The sequence below is a fragment of the Cheilinus undulatus genome, linkage group 3, assembly GCF_018320785.1.
Source record: "Cheilinus undulatus linkage group 3, ASM1832078v1, whole genome shotgun sequence".
Lineage (NCBI taxonomy): Eukaryota > Metazoa > Chordata > Actinopteri > Labriformes > Labridae > Cheilinus > Cheilinus undulatus.
Genome location: NC_054867.1, coordinates 40,538,948 through 40,562,621, shown reverse-complemented (window position 1 = coordinate 40,562,621; position 23,674 = coordinate 40,538,948). Strand labels below are relative to the sequence as shown.

General features: G+C 39.2%; 2 protein-coding genes across 3 annotated transcripts in view; one reads left to right on the top strand and one right to left on the bottom strand.

Moving 5' to 3' along the window:
* The window catches only part of znfx1 (zinc finger, NFX1-type containing 1), a 33,019-nt gene extending 22,108 nt beyond the window's left edge, over positions 1-10,911 (bottom strand). For both annotated transcript variants that reach the window (XM_041816977.1, XM_041816984.1), the window contains exons 1-8: positions 10,867-10,911; positions 10,423-10,633; positions 8,100-8,173; positions 7,125-8,011; positions 4,407-4,641; positions 3,975-4,327; positions 2,426-2,605; positions 786-892 (exon numbers count right to left, since the gene is read on the bottom strand). In XM_041816977.1, coding sequence (XP_041672911.1) covers positions 786-892; positions 2,426-2,605; positions 3,975-4,327; positions 4,407-4,641; positions 7,125-8,011; positions 8,100-8,130 — 1,793 coding nt within the window. In that variant the 5' untranslated portion in view covers positions 8,131-8,173; positions 10,423-10,633; positions 10,867-10,911. The remainder of the gene's footprint in view (positions 1-785; positions 893-2,425; positions 2,606-3,974; positions 4,328-4,406; positions 4,642-7,124; positions 8,012-8,099; positions 8,174-10,422; positions 10,634-10,866) is intronic.
* Positions 10,912-11,631: 720 nt separating this feature from the next.
* Positions 11,632-22,352, top strand: tbc1d20 (TBC1 domain family, member 20). Its single transcript, XM_041816998.1, has 8 exons — positions 11,632-12,055; positions 12,308-12,493; positions 12,634-12,714; positions 15,990-16,176; positions 16,336-16,437; positions 17,270-17,411; positions 17,897-18,075; positions 18,658-22,352. The coding sequence occupies exons 1-8, from the start codon at positions 12,004-12,006 to the stop codon at positions 18,926-18,928; spliced, it is 1,200 nt and encodes a 399-aa protein (XP_041672932.1). The 5' UTR covers positions 11,632-12,003; the 3' UTR covers positions 18,929-22,352.
* The last annotated feature ends 1,322 nt before the right edge of the window (positions 22,353-23,674 follow it).

Genomic DNA, 23,674 nt, shown 5'->3' with positions numbered 1-23,674 from the left:
TCATGTTTCTAATTCAGTAGGTAGTAATGGGTCCTGAAGTTCAACCATCTGAGAAACACTGCTGAAAAAGGATGCTACCCTGAATTAGGACATAGTTTGAGTTTATTCAGTGTGTAATACAGGCTAACATTAGCCATCAAAACCCTCTGGTCATACAAGAAGTTTGTATTTTTCTGCCAATCCCATATTGTGGTGACTTGAGCTAAAGTGCATATTTGCCAATTAATTCAACTTTTAGTTTGAAAGAGAAAGAATCTGTCCACATCCTAATGAAGCATAAATTTAGTCATGATAAAGAAAATAGCACAGTGGGAGCGCTAGAGAATTACCCTCAGCTGAATTCTAGGATGTTTACCAGGAAGAGCTGGCAGGGAAAAACCCACAACAAGTCTGACCCCTAAACATCAATAAACAACAAAGGGGAGCTGGGCTGTATTATTGGGAACTCCCAGGGTGCAGTTCTGACAGAAATCAGTTGTTTGAGGAAGTCACAAGAGAAAGGTCTGCGAGACAGATGGCCAGCAAAGTGTTTCAGATAAATCCATTACTGAGTGGTATGTTTGAGGGCGCTGTGGGTGCAGACAATGAGCTAAATTTTGAACTCATCTGTACGTGATGGCTTTCTGGGAATACTGTAGTGATAAAATCAACTTATGTCAATTAAAAGTGGAGCGCTGAACTTTCTTTGTAGCACATCTGCCCCACCTCCTTGACAAAAAATAAGTTTAGGAAAACTGGGAGTGTTTAAAAACTTTGACCTTGGCGGTAAAATCTCAGACTCCTACCTCTGAAAGGGCAGGTTGTTCTCCTCCTGCTCCTGTAGGCCCTCAAGAACGTACCGATAGGCCTCAAAGAACGCAGTGGTCTCAACCATCAGGAATGAGCGACCTTTCTGTAACACAAAATATGATTATATCTTTAAAGCTTTAAAACAAAAAGCCTTGATGACATGTTGAATCACATTCATGGATGTTTGGAAGGCTGTAATTTCAAGTGTGCAGCAAATACCAGACATATCCTTATGGTAGGGATAACAAATTACATAAAAAGTGCAGGTTCTTCTACTGAAATTCTTCATATATGATTACTGTGATTCTCTACAAAGTCGCCTACAGTTCTCTAAAAATTACACATTAATATTTGTATCATGAAGGCCATGATATTTTAAATCATTTCAAAGGCCATTTAAAATGCATTCTAGTCCATTATATCCTTTAAAGAAATAACACTCTGCCCTCTTTATTTCTCTAATGTCAAGAGATAACCTCAGAATTACAAGAGACGTTTTGCCAAGATATGAGAATACCAATCGAACAATCAAAAAGGCTCTGTATTTTAAATTAGAGATAATTATTCTAAAAGTTCAACATAAGTCACCAGCCAGCTGAAACTGCGTGCCAGACTTCAGTAGATACTTTACAGACATACTGAATGTATTTATGAAGTGCACCGTAAAGGCTCAGCTGATCCTGAAGACATACTGGAACATCCGTAGTTTCTAGAACTGAGGATAGACCTCCTGCCATCGTAGACTTGCATAAGTGTTGAGCCACTCCCATCCAACATGGCATCTGCTTAGACACATTGCTTTTGCACAGTACCAACCCATGCAGCATCTATGTGTAAAAATTAGGGCTGTCGGCATTAAGGTCCGTAATTAAAGGTCCATAAAATCAGTGCATAATTTTCCCCTACAGCCACAGTAATGTAAAATAAGTCCACCACTGCTCCTTAAGTTTCACTTAAAAAAAAAATCACCAGCAGCTCAGTGGACAAGTCAAAAGTCATATGCATCTTGTGCTATCAAAATGTGCTTTTTAATTGTTCCCTTATTTTCTTTTTAATCCATAATAAGTTCCCTTTTCGTAAATTTCATGTTATAATCTTGAGTCTTTCAAAATAAAAGCAGGTCTGTATCCAGACAGGAAATTGCGTATCCATAGTTTGTGACAGTACAAAATAAAACAAAAACAGTTCTAAATACAGAACAGCTGAATTGCAAAAAGGGGAGATTATCTAAAGAAAATCTGAGACTAATTGCAAATAAAAATTCAAATTGTTTGACAGCCCTAGTGCAATTGTACAGAGAGGCAGGTTTTGAACTTTTTAAAGCACTTGTATAACAGCAGGTTGACTTAATATTAATAAATTCCAGAAAAACTCCCACATGATGTGATAAAATCATTTATTCGCAATGTTTTGTATCTAGACCTTCAACAGGCAAATAGTGCCTGGGACTGAATGCAAGCTTTTTTGTCCCCCTGCCAAGTGTTTTTCTTTTTCAACCGTAGATTGAAGAAAATCGTTTTTAAAAGCACCCAATAAACTGTAAACTAAATGAATATCAGTGAAAATTCCTAAAGATAAATGGCAGTGATTTAAAACTGTGCACCCATCATTAACTTTTGTAAACTTTTCTCCCCACCTCAACAGTGGCGAGCTGAGCTCTGCTTTCTTCAGTGAAGGAAATCTGAACCAGTCCTTTACTCAGGTCCTTGGGATCCCGATCTGACACCGTAGCAAACAGGAGGGTGTCAAAATAATCACAAGACAGGCAGACCAGGGATCCAAAGATCAGCCGCTTGGTGTTCTCCCAGCGCACAAACTGTTAAAAACAATGAAACTATTATAAGTGTAAGGAATATAAACATATATTTGACATTAAATTATCAAAAACCGTATCAATGTGGTTGATTGTTTAGGTATGTTTCATACAACATTACACAGAAGAAATTAAGGCTGTCAAAAAAGGGGCCCAGAATTAGAAATAGAACCAAAACACGTGCCAAAGTGCCCTCCAGGTTGGCAAAACACACTTAACACACTTGGGTGGAAAAAACACACCAAACTCCAGAAGACCATTGGGACCAAGAAATACTATGAAACATTACTGTCGCAATGACTTTTATGTTGGGCCCTTTTTTGATCTATATTGAGCCAAAACAATATCTCACAGAACCAGTTTGGATTATCTGGTGCTAATATGGTGTTAAAATGCACAAGAATACAGGAAATGGCATCTATTTAATTCAAAATGTTCTGGGGGAAGACCCTCAGGCCCCCTAGGGATTTATTTATTATTTATTTTATTTATTTTTGTGCCTTTATTAGATAGAGGAGGACTGTGGATAGAGTCAGAAACAGGGTCAAGAGTGGGGGAGAGACAAGCGGTAAAGGGCCTCAGGCCGGTTTTGAACCCGAGCCACCTGCGTACATGGGGAGCGTCTTTAACCGCTAGGCCACCTGCTCCCCTAATTATTAATTTTTGTGTGTTCTTCACAATACAAAATATCATCTACACAGTTCTTGCTGATCCTAACTACAAACTAACTTTAGTAGTCTGTCTAGTTGGTCTGTTTTAAGGCTTTCACACATCCATCAGGAAAACCTTTGATAGACGGCATTTGGGAAAGGGCAGCCTTTGGGAAAAAAATCAGAGGGTGATTGGATTGTTCTGTCTGTCACATTTTTACGGGCCAATCAGAGCAACAGAACATGTGACATTGTTGTCGCTAAACTCCATATAGAACTGCATAACATGAACCATTGCGACGGTACACTTCTCAGTACACTACTTTTCTTGTTTTTAAAAAGAAAACAACTCACTGCTGGTCTTTGTTCTTCTTTAACAAAGAAATGTCAAGTTCTGATAAACTGGCGCTTTAGCACCATCCAAGCTAATGTCTTCTGCCATAACAGCACCGGCCTCTTGTCACTGCTTGCTTACATCACGACTCCACCGACCCCGAAAGTACTGCCCTTGTAGCTGATTGGTCTTGTCACTTTCTAACCGGGCCCAAACAGCTCAGACGGGAGCTTTGCAAGATGGATTCGCCAGTGAGAAACATGGAAACGGCCGTATCCATCTGCTTTGCAAGGTTACCCTGAAGGTAATTTGCCTTTCAAAGTGTAACTTAAAGTTTTAAGTCTAGTATCATGACAACTCTAGAAGAAGCATCTCCATCCAGACTGACCTTGAGTGGCTGTGTGTCAAACTGGACTACATAAGCAATCCCAGTGTGCGTGCACTTTGGCACTTGCAGCTTTGTGTCAAAATACACTCTGATGTCGTCAAACTGCTTCCCCCTCAGCGTATGTTCGCTCCGTCCCATGTCCTTTTGGTTCCACAGTAGCTGCTGGATCCCCTCTCGAAGTGGGCGCACAAAGTCCTCTCTCAGTAACCGGAAGTGGGTGTCGAGGTACACGTGGGTGTTCGTGTAGCGCTGAGAGGTGAGATTTGGTCTGAGGAAGGGTCTTTCACCCTTATGGAGCTCGTCAAGAGTCGGGTAGATTGGAATGGTCCTAAAATCCTCCAAGTCCTCCTCACCTGGGTAAGAAAAAGAGGGACACTGAGTAACTCGCAGTGACACATCCTTTTGCAGCACTGTCGTGAGCAGAAATACTACCTAGGTTGTCAGCTCCATTTGTTAGGAGGCCATAAGTTTCCTTATCTGAGCGCAGGGTTCCCTCCCAGGACTTCTGCTCCAGGTGCCTGATCAGGACTTCAAGTTCCTTCACTCTCTCCTCCACTTGAGGCTGGATGTCGATGCCTGATGCCTTCAGCCTCATAATGATGGCTTGAATTTGTATCACCAACAGGCTCACTGCAGACAACGAGCTGGCAGGGAAGATGCTGAGGACCTAAGAGGATGACATTGAAGAAAACTGACTGAAACAAACACAGAAAAGCTAAATTATACAACCTGTTTTAAACACACTGTCACAAGGTTTATTAAAGCACGTAAAATACTCCCCAACAGCTTTTTGCCATTGACTGGATTTCTACAAGGGCACTTTAAATATTTTATCATTTCACATGGGCATCTTGGTTTGTGCATTTGTCTATGGGTTAAAATAAGCATGGCTTCTGCATACGACCCTGTTTTTAAGAAAAATGAACTAATAAACTGTATTATGAGGTGGACAGAAAAACAATCTCCTCAAAATCAAACAAGAATATTTACATATCTCCCCATCTGTGGCACCATGGTAGCTCTGGATGGCCCCAGGATAATCAGCTTTGGTTAGTGAGTAGAACCCTTCATGACAGGGCTTTAGAATTGATTTGGCCATTATAATAAAGGCTGTTCAAGCTTTTCCTTCCTCCGTTTCTCATTTTTTAAATGCTTGGAGTGTCTGCTTTCTCCTCTTCATGCTTTTTATAATGTTTCCCCCTGTTTGCAAGCACACCAAACTTTGTTTTACTTTTCTTCTACTTTGATTACATTGAACAGCCAGTCATCCCCCTTTGCCCCAACACAAGAATCTGCTCTGCTATTTGCTGTACTGACCCAAGGGATCTTTGACACTTTTATCTAGTCTGCTGCTGTTAGAAGAAAGGGCATGGCTTCAATTCTGCATGTCTTGGCTCCAAATTACATTACCATCATAATAAGTCTGGCATAGCCTGGCTTCAGCTCTGTAAAACAGACAGACTGAAACACTGTCTGTACTGATAAGCAGTCAGTGTTGAGACGCTTTGGAAAAACTTAAAATAAAACACAATGACGTGCAGAACTGAAACTCCATATGCAAGAGAAGCTAAAACAAAGAGGTCATATCAGATGTAAAACTGAGAAGTTTCTTTTTTGGCAAACATTTAGGCCTTTATTGGTTTTAATGCAGCACAGCTGTTCAATTCATGGTAACGGTGGCAGCTAAAGTCTGTAAAAGATATTGCCAATATTAATGATAACCTGTTTGAGAATTATGGCAATGATGCAACTATTCTTAATTTTTGCTTATTTTAACAAGACAATGCATATGCACTGTTTCACCATTAGATATGTTGTCTTAAGTCCAATTTGCATGGGACTAGTATAACCTAGGGACCTCTGGTAATTTGTAACAATCTAACGGGACATCTGTGTTTTTAATCCCATACGAACTGACCACAGCCATAATTTGTAGAGTAAAATTCCAGGGCAAAAACCAACTACATTTCAACTCCCACAGAGGCCCACAGGTAATTCTAATCCCAAATCAGGATCTCTGTATTTTAAGGTGGTAATTATGTTTTTTAATGGTCAGTGCAGCTTTCTATGATCTTTTTTCTGATTGAAAAGGCTGTGTATGACTTGGTTAATAAAGTTCTAACACAGGTTCTAAATAGTGCTTCTCTTTCAGTTAATTTCAGTGCATGTGTAAAAATGTCTTTATTTTACTTAAGTCATTCATTCAAACTCTGCTGTCCAAATGTGGTGCAGCGCTGCTTTCTTAACAGGCATGGCTGCTCTGTTTCCCACAGTTTCTCTTTTCAAGTGCCTGATCTTCGATCAGAATTAATTAACCTTACAATTCATGCAAAACACAATTTACAATTTGAAATGTGTCTCTTAACATCCAGTAGTTAGCCTGCAACAGCTGATATGCACAAGGAGAGTTGTTTAGGATGCGTAATGATCCCAAATTTAAAGTGTGCAAAGTAATATTCATAGCATCACTTGTATAAAAACTGTTTAAAGTAACAGGAGAGGTTTAAATCTAACATTAGACGTCTCCTTTTCTCATACATTAAAGGGAGGGATGGCTCAACTTCCTCTCTCTTCCTTTGTCTAATCAGCTGCAGAAACAAGATGACGTTACAGACTTTGCTTAACCTGTGGGAATGCACCGCACAAAACACTGATGTCAGGGGGTAATTCACAAATCACCAGAGGTCCACAGGTAATTCAACAAGTAAATAACAAGTCCTGTGTGAATCACAGGGGACTTGTGTCATTTTCAATTAAACTTGAGGTTTCACTGTTTTAAGAATAATTATATTCTGCTTATTTTTATATTCATATTTACACAGCATCCCAACATTTTTGGAGACAGAGTTTTAAATGTCACACTTAATCTGATCAAAACACACCTATGAACCACACCTACAAAAAAATTCAGTGATAAAATATTAATATTGGCAAGTGGTTTTTCCCTCCTAATTTAGATTTTTGAGAGTTGCCTTTGTGCCATGAATATTTGATTTATCAGAGATTTAAAAGTTTAGATTTTTGCAGATTTAGAGGAAGTGCTTCCTCACTGAGAAATAATTTATTGTACCAAATCTGAAGAAGCACTTTATACTTGCAACAAAAACTGAAGACATATTAGTTTGTTTTTTTTTTCCTTTGTCCGTTTACCTCAGACAGAATGATCAGGATGTTTTCTAGCTGCAGTGGGTATCTTTTCCTGCGCTCCTGGTTGGCCTCAGCCCCCATTCCCACCAGATAGTGAGGAAGGACGGTGCGGAAGAACCCAGAATCTTTGATGATGCCAGCCAGGTAGGTCAGGGTTCCTCTGTTGGACCGTGATTTGAAGGCTTTACTCATAACCAAGCAGAAGAGTTCAACCATGTCTTTCCTCATCATGGTCTCGCTCAGAACCTCTTTCAGAGCCCGTTTAGACGTCAGGGTGATGGCTACATCAGAAGGCTCCTTTTCTAAAAGTTCTTGCAGGCTTTTGTAGCCCAGGCCATTTCCCTTTGGTGCCCCATCACTGCCTGCAGATTTTGCTCTATTTCTCTCCTGTCTGTCTCCTCCACCATCTCTTCTCCAACCGCCTGTTGCTCCTTTTCTATCCACACTATGTCCTCCTCTCCATGGACCTCCTCTCCCTCTTTCTTTTCCAGCTGCACCATGCTCTCCCGTTTTCTTAGCCCAACCTCCCTCTTTCTGTTTTGCTCCGCCCTGACTACATGCTCCTATCTCCTGTTTTGCTCCACCTTGACTACATGCTCCTCCCTTCTGTTTTGCTCCACCCTGACTACCTGCTCCTACTTCCTGTTTGGCTCCTCCTCGACTACTTGCTCCTGCCTTCTGTTTGGCTCCTCCTTGACTACTTGCTCCTGCCTTCTGTTTGGCTCCTCCTTGACTACTTGCTCCTGCCTTCTGTTTGGCACCTGCCCCCCGTCCCGCACCACCTGCGCCTCCTCCTCCATCTGTTGTCTCCCTGCTTTTGCTCTTTGCACCTCTGCTTCTGTGCCTTGCACCTTTGCTTACTGTAGCATCTCCATTTTCATCAGCAACACCTGGGGGAAGAATAACATTTATGTTTACAGTTATTGTGCTAGAGTTATAACCATTCTTTTATACTGATCATCAATCATCATTGCTTACCATTATACAGTTCTCCTAGTAGGTAATCCATAGGCTTACATGTGGTGGTTTATCAGAGGCACCACTGATGAGCTCTAAAGGAAAGTAAAGGAAGATTGGAAGCAAAAACAACAGATTTCAGCATAAAAACATAATGTGTCAAGATCTTCTGGAACAAGATCTAAAGAGTTTGTGGTGAAGATTGGAGATTGACAGGCAGGACTATTTCATTTGTAGTGGATCTATTATGGGCACTAGAAAGAAAATTGCACAGGGCCCACCTTAGCCAACCTGCCAAGCAAAATACTTTTCAACAGTTTTGCTTGGCTGGGTTATATCAATGAATTCTATTTTTGATATGGTCAACTTAAATGTGCATGTATTATTTCCTTCACAGTAGTTTTTGTATTATTAAGCCTCATCTTGCTCTCTGGCCCTTCTTTCTCCTCCATCATCCTCATCTTGCTCTCTGGTCCTGCTTTCTCCTCCATCATCATCATCTTGCTCTCTGGTCCTGCTTTCTCCTCCATCATCATCATCTTGCTCTCTGCCCCTTCTTTCTCCTCCATCATCATCATCTTGCTCTCTGCCCCTTCTTTCTCCTCCATCATCCTCATCTTGCTCTCTGGTCCTGCTTTCTCCTCCATCATCATCATCTTGCTCTCTGTCCCTGCTTTCTCCTCCTCCATCATCCTCAACTTAGGCTGTGCCCATGACTACTATCATGAAGGAATAACTAGCAAAATAGCAAATTTTGAAAAATCACATTCTACATAAAGAAAATGTGTAGAAAAATCAAACAAATATCACCAATACACATTTCAATAAACCAAATACACAACCACATACTAAAAACAAACTAATGGCTCCTACAACTGCCTTGTGTATGTATGTCCACAAAGTAGCCAGCAAATGATAAGGGTACATGTTTTCCTCTCATGATAAGTTCTTATGGCTTATAATTATTACTGCATGTGCAGCTTCCTATTATCTGTATATCAAGGTAAAAGCAGGGGAGGAAGTCAGATGGGGGGGGGGGGGTTACTTTGTACTTTCTGAGGAAATGGAAACTTTATTATGCAAAGAAAAAAAACATTTCTTACTCACTACATTTAGTTAACTCATAAGGCAGATTTGTTGAGTTCTTGTACTTTTTAAGCTTAATAATTTTACTTTTATTAAAGAACATGTTTGTTGAAGAAAGACTGCTGAGTGAAAAATTAAATACACATGGCAAAAGCATAAAAATGCATCAGTTCAACATGCCGGTTTTATGGCCATTTCACAATTTGCTGCTACATTATTCTCTATAACAGTCTTTCCCAAACTTCAGTCCAGTATAATAGCTGAAAATCTCCAGGGCCACCAAAACTCTTGTATGACCATAACATGAGACTCAAATATTCGCCTTTCATTTATCATGTTTTTGTTCCATAAACAGAGATTTCAGTGCAAACGCATGCAGATCTTTAAAAAGAGTTTGTGGAGTCACAAAGTACAATTAATGAGCCACTGCCATTTATTTTGTTCTAATCGGGCATCTGCAAAGTCAGTTAAATTCTCTGTTCTTATATTCATCTCTGTAAATGGACTTAGTGACCAAGTAAATTCAAGTAGGATTAATTTGTCTGAAGACACTGCAAACATCTTGAAATCAGGAAGTGAGCGGTACAGTAGAATATTAATGGAGGGTCACCAGGTAATCCAATACTAGTTAAACCATAGCACAGGATTTATACATAAGACAAAATAAATGATAACAAGAGGACATGTTTTGTTACTTCTGGGAAGTTCCTATGATAATTTAAAATGTGACTTAAATATATTCTTTAATTTCTATGATTTTAAGTTATTATAAATGACCTCTGGGGCCCACACTTTTGGAAGCACTGCCCTGTTATAAAGGGTGGCCTTTAATTGATTGAATTACTTTTTTTTTTTAATTACTACACTGTAGTTTTTCATTACTTGAGTGCAATATAATTGTACAAGTATTTTCCTTGGTGTTGTTTACGTTCAATGGAGATGACTTCATTCAAAGGCAGAGTGCGCCATCTACTGGATGCACATGATAAAAAAAGACTTTGATAGGTTTCCATTCTCAAGAAATGAGAAAGAACATGCAAACCTCTTTAGGCTGATTTATACAACAGCAAGCATCCGCAGACAAGTTTACAGGGCTAGGTTGCATCTTCAGGTTGCATACCTCTTAATGATTTTACGAATATTATTATTATCAAATTACATTTGATTTAGGAGTATGTGATTTGGTTAGTTGTCTCTTTACAAGCGCAGCATCTTCCTTAGCATCAAAATTCAGACATGATAAAGAGCAAGAACTTACCGGAACAGAAGTCCAGCAGCTCTTAACACTGATATATACAGTGTTTATCAGGCCTGTTTGCTTCAGTCTTTCTCTGCCGGTTGTTTGTGTCTCTGCTCCCCTCCTGATGCTAGCTGCCTCTGCTGTGTCAGTGCAGGAAGCTGCTATTTAAAGGCTCTGCCACTTGCTCTCGCTTTCGTTTCATCACAGCAAACCCGGGAACTCACCACACCTAGAGGATAATGTTTTACAGTGTGACTAAGAGGCAAGTGAGTTTCAACACAACAAATAATGAGGTTACTTAGAGATACCTAAGATACCTAAGAAGCCTCGGGCTATATGTGACAGGTGCTAAAACTATGAAGGTATTAGCAGCTACAGTAGCCTAATTCAATATTTTAAAGTGAACACAAGGAACATAACAAATGACCTTATGACATTAGGGACCAAAAGCAAATAACTTACTTGACTATTTTTTACAAAAGTTCAGACTTTCTTAAGTTGTTTCTTCCCCTGAAGCATGACACAGGTGGTTTCAACTGACTCATCAGAAACTCAGACAAGTAAACTCAACAAAAACGAAACCTGGTCCTCTGTACCAGTGATGTTTCAATCCTGTTTTTTCCAAGGCACTACTAAAATCAATCCAAAATCTCAAGGCACACCATAAGCTATTCATATCCATGCAAAATAGCCTCTTATTAATAATACACTGTTGTTAGAAATATTTCCCAATGATTTCTGGTATGTGATACATTTACTGCAAGAAATTAGTACATATAATTGGCAGTAATTGTTTCTTTAAAAGTCGTCTACTCTTAACTAAATGCATGGAAAAAAAATCTATATGCAAGGAAAAAATTCTAAATTTAACAGAAACGACTATGTTCACTGCATTGGAAAAGCATCTTAAATTTGATTCATTGTTTTTATCTCATTGAATAAACCATTTCTATTTGCATTTGAGTTTAAAATTATAAATGCTGGTATGATAAAGTTATAGAAGCTAAATAGTGTATATTTCATGAAATTATTAGTAATCTTAGTTGTTACATAGAAAGTAGTTGTCATTTTAAAACAATGTGGTCCTCTGGCATTGAGATTAAAATGTGTGTTGCCCTCTTGGCAGCCAAAGATGCCCATCCCGGATTGAGGCAGATACCCCCCCCCCCCCCCCCCCTCGTCACCTTACGTCATCGCGGCGCTACGTCATCACTCTGGCTGAGCGGGGAGGCTAGCTAAAGCTGTCGTTTCCTATTGGTCCTTTTCGTCATTGTAAACATGTAGCCGTTTCCTCCGTGTGACCGTTTTGCCGTTCGGCGGTGTTTCCTTATTGTTGACTAGCTTATCTGTAGCCCGAAATATGATGGACGTGTTGTTAAAAATATCAGTTTTGTCAAAAGGGCAGGGTGGTGTTAGCTTGATAACTAGCTAACAGTGAATAGCTAATATCGGGCCGTGTTTATATGAAGCTGGCCTTGCTAATTAGACGGAGACAGCTAGCTTCCAGTCCACCACAAGCGGGCTGAACCGAGGTTAGCCTAACAAAGAAGGATGGGACGTAATGAAATCTAACAAGGTGACATAAAGAAGAGGACAAATATGAAGAGCTCGAGAAGTAGTGGTGCTTCGTCACCCGTGAATGGGAAACAAGGTAACGGAATATGTGGCATTGTTGCTACGTTACTAGCTCTCGTGATTTTGACACATGAGCAGCGTTGAATGCATTTCACAGTCATTTTAGTGCAGAGAGCATAACCGTTGATATTTCAGCTTAATGCTGACTGTGCCCCCTTTAAACCTCAATTACTGTCTTCTCTAGCTGATACTGTTGATTTCTGACTTACAATCTTAAAGCCATCCCAGACTAAGTAGCTGCTTAAACATTGTATTTCCCCTGCCTCAGACTGGGACACTAAACGGAAGAGGAAAATTGCCGACATCACACAGGCCCTCAGTGTGAGTCCAGTGGATGTGGCAGCTCTGAGGAGGATGGCCATCAGCGAAGGTGGACTGCTGACTGATGAGATACGCTGTCAAGTCTGGCCTCGGCTTCTCAATGTCCCTCCTAGTGTCCTGGAGCAAGAGCCAGGTATCATGCACTGACAGAGCAATAAAGACGACACATCTACTATATTTGTCAAATATTAACACAATCTTAGCAGGTGCAAGGTCTCCCACGCAATATGTGACTGTTGTATGACATAACTGATGGTTACATGTCTTGTCCAGAAAAGGTAGAGCGGGAGAATAACAAAGACTACAACCAGGTGCTGCTTGATGTCCAGCGCTCACTGCGGAGGTTCCCACCTGGTAAGTTAAAACTTTTAATGCTTGACTATTTCATGAAGATTTGCTCAGGGTTCCAGCAGATCCTTGAGAAGCTTTAACAGTCTTAAATTGCACATTTGAAATTTAAGGCCTTGAAAAGTCTGTTTTTTTTTTTGTTTTTTTTTTTAAACCAGTGAGAGGTCTTAAATTTTGGCAGGCACTTTGAGTAAGACATGGCTTTATCCAATCTTTATATTCTAGTCAACCCTATACAGTTTTCCCCACAAATTGTTGCATTAATATTTTCCATAATTAAGGAAATTCAGAGTTGGATGTTCTAAATTTCCTGGCGGAGGACACCAGAGCCCATTTGATTTTATCTGCCTCACTATGATTAATTAAACTCAGTTCTGTTGTAAAACACTATCTCAGTCCTCTAACTTCTGGGCTACCAGAGGCATTACACGTACCAGAAATCATCAAATTTTTTAAAGTGCATTTAATCAGAAAACTAAGACCTGGTCTGAAGGACCTTAAAAGTCAGATTTGAATTTTTATAAGCATTTAAGAACCCTGTTTGCTGTGTGCATAACGGCACAGAAACACTGATTCACTATCAACTTTTGATGCACCATTAGTGTAACATACAGTCAACACTTTATTGGAACAAAATTAAGAATAGCTGTTTCTATTGCACCATTTTCTTCTAAAGCCATCCATTCATTCCCTTCTTTGTATTTATTTAGATGCTGTGAAAGCTTTATTCTACAGTTAAAGCTTTGCCATTACTTGCCCCTTGTGTGCACTCTCTGTGGTAGGCAGCTTGGCACATCGGTAAAAATTCCAAGAGAATTTTTTAGAGATGGAGCCACGTGTCATGCTTTTGAAACTGACACTCTAAGCTGATATTATTACTCTTCATTTAGGTAAATTATTGGTAGGTACAGACATGAATATCTGCATCTGTATTTTATGCAAAATAAAGAATATACTGTATACTGCAGAAATCAATGCTTGGGAAATGTAGAATCTGTGTCATTTGCAAGTTTTTCATGCTCTTCAGGGCTGTATGTTAACTTTTTTGCCCATAGCACTGGTGCTACAGAGGTTGACAGTTTTGTAGCATAGAACAAAAACTGTAGCACAATATATAAAATGTTTGCTCTAAAACCTACCAGTAACCAAATTATATGCTTTGTAAGTGAATGTACTTGGAAAAACAAAACCAAACCAGCCTAAATTACAGCTCTCAGTTAATGTCTAACAAAGCAAACAGCCAGTCACAGAGAAGAGAGATGCTGATGGTTCATCTCCACATTCAGACACAAAACAAACAAACTGCTGGAAGCCCAGTAGATTTATAGAAGTGTTGTTGCTTGAGGATGATTAGAGCAATATGATTTGGATATCAGACCTTGAGATAGATTAGACAGATCTCCATTCATGCTGCTATATGCTAATCCTTTTGTTTGTTAAGGCAGGACCAACTGACAGCTGAAGTCTTTTTCTGTGTCCTTCCTATTTACTTAAACTATTAAATGTGTTCTAGAGACTGAAGTATGTTTCTGTGTTCATCCTTAAACTGCGTTTCAAGTGTTAGGTCTAAACTACATTTATATATTGGTATTGATAGCAACTAAATGTAATTTAGAAATATGGCCATATTGTATAAACTCCAATACTGTGTATTCCTAGTTAAACTAGGAAATAGAATAAAGTGTAAGTTTTATGTTCTTATGCGGGCCTTTTTGATGTATTTCTTTCAGGCCAATTCAAAAGGACCAAGGGCCACAGTTGGTCCACGGGCCATAATTTGGACACCCCATATATATTTACTGATACTCAGACTGATCGGAAAATATTTTTGAAATTATTAGAAATTCATTAAACAATGTTAGAGTTAGGTCCATATTGTACTGTCACACTTGGTTCTGATGTTTACAGAGCTGATGTTAATGAACAGATCCCTCTTTTCTCTCTAACACAGTGTAATGATAGCATCAGTACTGTTGGAGTTAAATGGCAATTAAAACAAAAAAATCTATCACCAAAACGTAGTCATTATGTTTAAGAGGAGCGCTGAAGTTTTTGATTAAGGCACGAAGGCTAGACAATGTAGCTTATTTCTCTGTTCTCCTCGTCCTCTCCAGTTAGGCACAGATGGTCACAGTGAGTTAGCCGTCAGTGAGATGACAGAGTGCCCAGTCTGCGCTGACTTGTGATTAAAGGTTAATGTATAAAACGATGCATAATATTTTAGCTGCTGTGGTTTGGTTAACAAGCCAATACACGTCTGAATTTAGCATACAGGTCCGATATGAGACAGACAGACAGCAGTGTCTGGCGGAGAGATGAGGGAGAGAGAGTGACAGGAGCATGGAAGAATAGATCAATACAGACCCACACTGCATAAACTTTATGTGTATTGTTAGGGTAAAGACCCAGCCCTGAGTCTGCCCTGTCTGTATGAGCTGCTGCAGGTCACTCTCTTGCTATCGTATCAGCTGCGGAACGTGGCCGCTCGTGCTCCAGATGTGGAGGATTATGCATGGCGAGAGGAAACATCATTCTGCTTGAATTTAAAATTTGCCAGAAATATAATTTTTGTGGCAACAAGTAAAACTTAAAGTTTCTGTGCGCCTGGCATGCACGCACCTCTCTCACTTTGTCATCGCACCTGTGCGATGAGGAGTGACAACCTCTCAGCACAGACCCATTTTCTTGTAGCATTTGCAACATATATGTCACACTGTATAGCCCTGTTCTTATTTTATATACTAACATGTAGCAGAGATCTACATTAAAGCAAACAGTTGTCTGAAAATGTGTAATAATATTACATTTTCTTTTTGAAAATTATTGTAAGAAATCATGAGTACAGTTGCAGAGTAGATTATGCAAAAACCTGTGCAGAATTATATTTTTTGTCTAGCTAAAGGATTATTTAATCATAAATTAGTTACCTTCTGTACTGCTAATTTGTGTTCCCCCTCTGTAATCAGTGTTGTCTGCCTTAAATCCTATATCAATCGGGCCTTACTATGCCCTATTAGCGTCTGTCTCACTTGCATTACTACTCATTTTGTCAGTGTCTTAACTCCTGTATGCCTGATAAGTTATTAATACAACAAGTAGTTGTTTTTTTCAAAATGTGTTATTTCATACACCAGTAATAGTGAAGAGAGACAAATCAGTGGTAAATAAAAGGTTTTTCTTCACTTCTGTCATTTTATACTAACCAGGTCATTGATGAAGTATCATACAAATAGTCTATATCAACTTTAATCAAGTTTTTCTTTTTATGTCTCATTGATCAGGAATGCCAGATGAGCAGAGGGAGGGTCTCCAGGAAGAGCTCATTGACATCATACTTGTAGTTTTAAAACGTAATCCACAGCTGCACTACTATCAAGGATACCATGACATAGTTGTCACCTTCCTTTTAGTCCTGGGGGAGCGACTCGCAACGGCTCTTGTTGAAAAGCTCTCCACTCATCATCTCAGGTACCTCTGCAACAGCTTTCTTTATGAAACCTATGTTTTTTTTACTTGTCTTTCTCTCCTTAGGGTCCCCATAAAGGATATAGTACAACTTTCCCTTACTTTTTTGACTTCCTTCAACAGCAGCTTTTTGAAAACTACCTGTCTTATCCTGCTTTTCAGGGACTTCATGGATCCTACCATGGACAACACAAAACACATACTCAACTATTTGATGCCCATCATTGAGAGGGTCAACCCAGAGGTGCATGACTTCATGCAACAGTAAGAAACTCTTCTGTTTGACTGATTACACATCAGATCAGAGGGATTTTGATCCGGCTTTAAATGGTCAGACATTAAACTTGAAAAAAGGGGAAATAACGACTTTCCTTATGCTGATAAAATACTGTCCATATTCTCTTTAACATTGTTTTTGTGTGCCTGCTGTCCTGGAGAAATGCAGCTTGTTCTTCATAATGAATGCCTGTCACAAGGGCAGCAGGATGGTTTCACTAAATCTGTCTTGTGATTCTAATATGAATTGCTGCCATTTAGTAAGCACTATTGTTTGTTGGTATTGAGACATGCAAAATGTATTATCAGGCCATCATTTTTACTGAAAATTAAGTATGCTGTAGGGCATATAGTAACTGAATCCTCTCTAAAGCGCTCACTAACAATGGCCATGGGTATTATTCAAAGAAGATTCCAATTACTGACTGATTTTGTGCTTAGTTCTCTGCCATTATGACACACCCATAAAGATATTGGGCATAATAGCTTTAAAAACAACTAAGATCAATGTTGACCACAGCAAGCCTACATCAAGAAAGCAAAGGTTTAAGTCAAGGAGTAGGATTACTGGGCTTACAGCATACTGATCCTATTATGAGTGTCCTCTGTAAGGACTTCATGACACCGGTCATGAAGCGAGCAACCTGGAGGGCAGGCACAACTGTTAGTCAAGAACTGTCAGTGTCAGAGAGAATTACTCTTATTTTTAACTGTTCTCTTGAGTGCCTTATACTATCCCTAAAGAGGGATAGTATGTGCTCACATTGAAAGTTTGTGTACTGTTGTAACTGAACTCTGTTGTGTGTTGATTGTTTTTCAGGGCTGAGGTGGGTACAGTCTTTGCTCTCAGTTGGCTGATCACCTGGTTTGGTCATGTCCTGTCAGACTTCCGCCACGTTGTCCGGTTGTATGACTTCTTCCTTGCTTGCCACCCATTGATGCCCATCTACTTTGCTGCTGTGGTGAGTTTCATTTCATTAATAACCCAAGTTTGTTTTTCCAATGATATAAAAAACACTTTTCCGCTGTAGATGATTAATTAATGAGCCTTTTTCAGTACATTGAGGTTACTGCTGTTGTATCAAGCCTTGTTAAGTTTTTACTGGCAGCTTCTTTAAGTTGTGTCCTATAGTATATATTTACATTTATAGTACTCTGCTTTTGTTACATATAGCTTTGTTTCTACGACTTTTGCCAATTTTCTTAAATACACGTTTAATTTTTGTTGAGTTCTCTGCACTTTTATACATAACATCTTCTCTGGATTCACTGCGATTTTTCTGCCTACTGCTTTTATATATATATAAATATATATATATATTTTTGTATTTTGTAAATGTTTTCTACTGCTTTAATAAGGCATTTTTGATTATTTTTGGTTGGTCTGATCCTCTCTGAAGTCCCTGTATTTACAATGATTGATCTGCTCTTTCCTGTTGTGCTGCAGATCGTACTGTACAGAGAAGAGGAGGTGTTGGAGTGTGAATGCGACATGGCCATGGTTCATCACCTGCTGTCTCAGATTCCCCAGGATCTGCCCTATGAGACTCTCATCAGCAGAGCAGGAGACCTCTTCGTCCAGTTCCCTCCCTCTGAACTGGCTAAAGAGGCTGCCTCCCATGAAAGGTAGTTAACTCCCAAGGGTTTACGATAATGGGAACTTTAGCTTTCTAATATGCTTCTCCAATTTCCAGTTGCTATTATCACGCTGATGAGAGTGATGGTTGAATCTCTTGCAGACCCAAACAGATTTTCCAGACAACTATATAACAGTGTAGTTTGTTGCTTATTGCAGGTTTTATGATGCTGCTATCGACCGTGTTGCACATTTCATGGTCTAGGAACAACAGTATTTTCCATTTATCTGTGCCTTGCCTCTTCTTGTCACACATACCCTTTATCAAGTCAGCTTTTCTAGTCATCTTCCATATACAAGGCTGCAACTGCAAAGAAAACATTCTTTCCAGTGCATCTGGTTTGAGAAAACTAGTGTAAGATGCACTTCAACAAACAATATAACAGGGTAAAAATGATCATAAATGGCCCATAGTAGTATTTTTATAGAAACAGCAGGCTTTATTTTAAAAGATATTTTAGTTTTCAGCAACAACAGCAATATGACTTTTAAAACACTAGTAATCGTGCATTTCTCTTGTTTTAGTTTCAGTGTGTTATTTTAGAGGTTCATCCCTCTTTTTTCCTCCTTAGCATGGCTTCCTCCACCTTTAAGGATTTTGACCTCGCCTCCACCCAGCAGCGGCCGGACTCAGTCCTTCGTCGACGCCGCAGACAGAAACAGGCTGCGCTGGAGAGCTCGGCAGCAGCGGCAAGCTCGGTGGTCGCAGTGGCCCAGCCTTCAGCAGCACGCCGGTTTGTCCGACTCGCTGTCATGGGCCTGACGGTGGCATTGGGGGCAGCAGCTCTGGCGGTGGTCAACACTGCCCTAGAGTGGGCCCCAAAACTGGATTTGTTTCCTTGAACTTCTGACAGACGGGTCTGTTTCCAGGAACCCTTTAACAAATTAACCCACAAACCTTTCAGTCGATAACACTGTCTGGAGTGTTCTCTTCAAAGTGAACCAGTCAACGCTCCGCTCTCCTCCTCCTGGATGTGTCCAAACATCCTTTAGAGGGGTTGTTTTTATGACTCCTCAGGAGTGTGCACAGATGTAACAGCAACTACTGCTCATGCTCTGAAATGAAGAATCCATCCTGCTATAGTTAAGAAACTGTATCGAATAAGTAGAAGTGATGGTGTCATATTAAAAGTTATTTATATTTGGTTTTAGGATAATCGGATATCGAATTATGCTCACAGAGATTTATGCTGAAAGTTTGGTGGAAGCATTACACTTGAAACTGCTGCCAATAAGGAGAGCTAGAGTGAATGTGTGAGTGTATGTTTGTGTGAGTGTTTGGTCGTTACCCATTTGATACCTGGACTGAGACCAAAAAGAGGACGAGTTACAGTCCTCTCTTTGTATAATTTACTATTTTTTCAGCTTATTCTGTGCGCAGCCGTAGAGCGATCTGGTCATGAAACAAAGACACTTTATAAAGTCACAATTTTATCAAGTTTTTAGGCTGTTTTGTTCCTTTGACTGTTAAAAAACTTTTCCATTTAAGAAAAAAACAAAGTCACCATTGATGATATGATGATATATTTAGTCTGGGTTATGAAAAGGGTTGGTGAAAAGTCACTCAGTTTTTTTTTTTTTAAACTAAATGTTAGTGTTATTAAAAAAAATATATCCTTAACTGTAACCAACTTTGGACTAGTTTTGTATCTCAAACCTTTAAAAATCAGACCTCACATGAGAGTACAAAAGAAAAAAAACAGTTAAAAATGTGTCTGTGTTTCATGGCCCTGACATCTATAGATACTTTCTGTCTCTTTTTTGAGTAGATGTTTAAATCTCTTCATACTTCAGCAACACTAACTCACTCAATGCCTGCTTACAGAGAAATATCAGATGTAAAAGTAAAATGAAGTGGATACAGTAGTCCTTGTGTTTGCACAGTGGGGGACCCAGTTTGCACTGACTGCATTCTGTTTTGCTAAATCACTTGACATTTAGTTCTCTCACACTTTCTGGAAGAAGCTGAGCCTTTGAAGTTTGTTTTCCAATGTTTTTGTTTTGTTTTAAACAAGACTTTAGCTTTAATTGTGCCCATTTCATTTAGCTTAGCTTGATTAGTTGGAGTGCGGCATTTCGTGAGGAGCAGTCCAGCTATTCTGATGTTTCTGTCACTTTCATTCAGTCACGTTAAAAGTAACAGGATAGCTTCAGTGGTGTTAACACTCGTATCTGGAAAGCCAAGTATCTTAACCTCCTGAGACCTCAGCTTTTGTTTGGAATGTATTTTACTTTCTTTCACTTATTTGGGATCAGTAGGACCTGACAAGTTTAAAACTTCAGCCTTGTCTTTATGAATTAATTTATACCAAAAATGATGTCCACAAATCTCCCGAAGGTCCTGCTTCTGCAGAAAATACAGCACTAGAAAGGTTTTAGAGCCAGTTGGTCAGTTGTTGGGGAGCTTTAGTCAGTAAGAAATGTTATCAGTCATTGAGAGAGGAATGGTGGACTCATTTTCCTTGATATTTTGAAATTTACACTAAAAGTTCTGAATTTGAGGTTCTGAAGAAAGCTTCCTTTCCAAAATCCAAACAAATTTCCCCCAAATTTTAAAGAAATAAACTTAAAATTTTGGTCAGAATTCTTAAATATATTTAGGACATTCCAATAAAAAAACATGTAAATCCCTGAAAATTTTCATTAAATTCCATCTGAAATTTCTCATCAAATTCCCAAAAACTTAAAAAATATTTTTTTCCCAAATTTCTGTAAAATGCCTGAAAATTACCAAATACACACAAAAAATGTCCTCAAATTCCCTTGAAATTGCAAAAAAAAATTAGTAATAATAATAATAATGATAATAATAATAATAAAAATCCAAAGCAGCTTTCCCCAAGGCTCCCAATAAAACTCTCAAAAATACACAAACATATCCTTAAAACTGGAGAGGCCCTGCAGCATACCACTACGATAGGACGTTTTGTGCTCATCTGTTACAGACCTTTACAATGGGGAGACCTCAACTGTGGGGCAGGGAGTGTCGTACTAACCCTCATTGGGTTTTTCCTTAGTTTGTGGTGTGTTATTTTTAAATTTATCCCCCTTACCCTAAACTTTAGGGTGTTCAGGTGCCTAACCCTAACCCTCTTTGGGTTTTCCTAATTTTGTGGTGTGTTGAATTAAAATTTACCCCCTCAGTAAAATTTGGATTTGTATCATTAAAATTCTTCTGTTGTGAAAAATAGCCACTTACTGTAACATTTGACAGCAAGCAAAAAATATGAATCATTCGGTACGTCATTATGATTCTAGCTTGGGTAATGCATATCACTTCCTGCCCCACAGTTGAGGTCGCCCCATTGTAGAGGTCTGCAGCCAGATTCTCTTGCAAAACTTCCATGAAAATACATGAAAATTTCCCTGAAAATTCATTTTAAAATTTCATAGTAAATAATCCAAACATTTCAAGCAAATTGCTTTCAAGCAGTTATCTAAAAATTCTTATATCAGATTTTTTTTTACAATGTTTAAGGAAATGTAATGTCCTCATAAGTACATGCAGGGCCTTAGGAGGTTAAACGATCAACAAATAGTTTTGTCTGGGCACTTCATTTTTAAGCTGTGTTTCTATAAAGAAGTTTTGTTCAGTTTGATACAACACATAATTACTTGTGTTTTACCTTCTATTGGGGTATAAGCATACCAACTGACCCTAAAACCGGAGGTAGACACACTGCAGTCTGTTTATGGGACGCATGCAGCTATCACAATCTGGCTTACATCCCCACCTGCCAAGTAAGAGTATGGCTAGCTATGGAAATGCAAACTAAATCAGGGTTTACTGTACCAAACTACTTAACCAAATCAAACTGGACAGCCTAAAACATATTGCATTTTAGTTGGCTGTTATCTGTAACTTGTTCCAATCTTTAACTCTAGTCATATTAAGATTCAGGACATCTGCATAGTACAGCACAACTATTCAACTCCAAACTTACTCAAGCTCAACAAGTAAAATAAAAAACCTCAACACTTTCCTCTCTTATAATCGGTTTATTGCCTTCTTTACTGAACCTCCGATTCATCTAATGTGGGATGTTAGACCATCAAAATGAAGGTGTTTTTTTTAACCTGTCTAAACTCTGAGGTGCCTGAGAGTCTATTTGTTGAGCAGTATTGTAATACACAATGCATCTGCACTCAGTGGTTTTCATTTGTTTTTTATTGCACTAAAAGATTTATCTGCCTTTTATGTTTATTTTGTTATAACAGATCTGTCTTACTAATGTAAAGTTGTACAAGAAAATGCTAATAAACTAGAGTCGAAATGTTTTTGTGTTCCATTCATGCATTTTCTCCACAGCTTTTTAAAGTCAGTGTTGTGGGGAAGATGTAGATAATTCCAGCTCTTTGGGCGGGACGTGGGGTTCACTCTGGACAAACAACCAGTTACTCTCACACTTCCACTTACAGGTAATTTAGAACCACTGATTATCTAAAAATGTTTATTTGACTGTGGGAGGAAGTTGAGAGTGCCTAGAGAGAGTCTATGCATGCAAACTCCAAACAGAAGGCCGGCTACGATCCAAACCAGGAACCTTCATGCTGTGAGGCGACCCACAATGCAGCCATTGTTTTTGAGAAAAGTTAAGCTTTGAGTGTTTGTTGTGGTGCTTTGTTTCTGCTCAGTCTTCAAGTTAAAATTAAGGCTCTCAGCATTAATTGTGATACAATTGAGGTCTAGAATTAGTGCATTAGCACATTCATTACATGCTTTATTTTCCTTTTAAGCACACTTTGCTCAAGCCACTGCAACATCTTGCAGCCACTTATGTCGTTTCAGTTTAAAAACCTCACAGACAGCTCAGTGGACAAGTCAAAAGTCATCTTCATTTTATACCATCAAATATTGTCCTTTTTACTGTTTTTTTATCATTTTATTTTTTTTTCAATTTTCTTTCCAATCATAGGGCCTTTCCAAAACTATTCCCTCCACCCTCCCTCTACACAATTCCCCTTGAAATGTTGAAAAAAAAACACAAAATGTGTTTTTTTCTCTCATATTATGGAGTGATTTTAATGACTCTGCCTACTGTTATTCATGTTGAAACGTTAGATTTTAGTGACATAACATCATGCAACATAAGGTTTCGGTTTCCTTGTTTTGGGGGTTTGTCCCAAGCCTGCTCAGGTCAGGTCAGGTATGGAGGCATATGGTTCACCACTTTGTTTCATCAACCTTGGTCCTGTACTGCTCTGGCCTCCTGATGGCTATCATCCAGAACTGCGCTAGGCCCATGCCCCATCTCTCAGAGTATCTTCCCAGCTTACCCCTCCACAATGCAAGGGGCTACCCTTGGCATCTGAACCAGCCCAGCAACCAGTATGCAGTGAGCTGGATCAGGCCTGGGAAAGTGCAGATGCCTGCTGCTGTACTGAAACCCTCCAGCTTCAATGGAGCTTCATCTCTGATGTCAAGTGGAGTTCACTTTGTGCTGGAGTGGGAATGATGGACACACGGACTTCAACTTACCCCACGTTCCTGATTTTCTTTCAAAATTAAAGCAGTTCTGTATCAAAACAGGAAGTCCATCAACCTTTGTTTAAGGCAGTGATACTCAACGTGTGGCTCTTGAGACACAT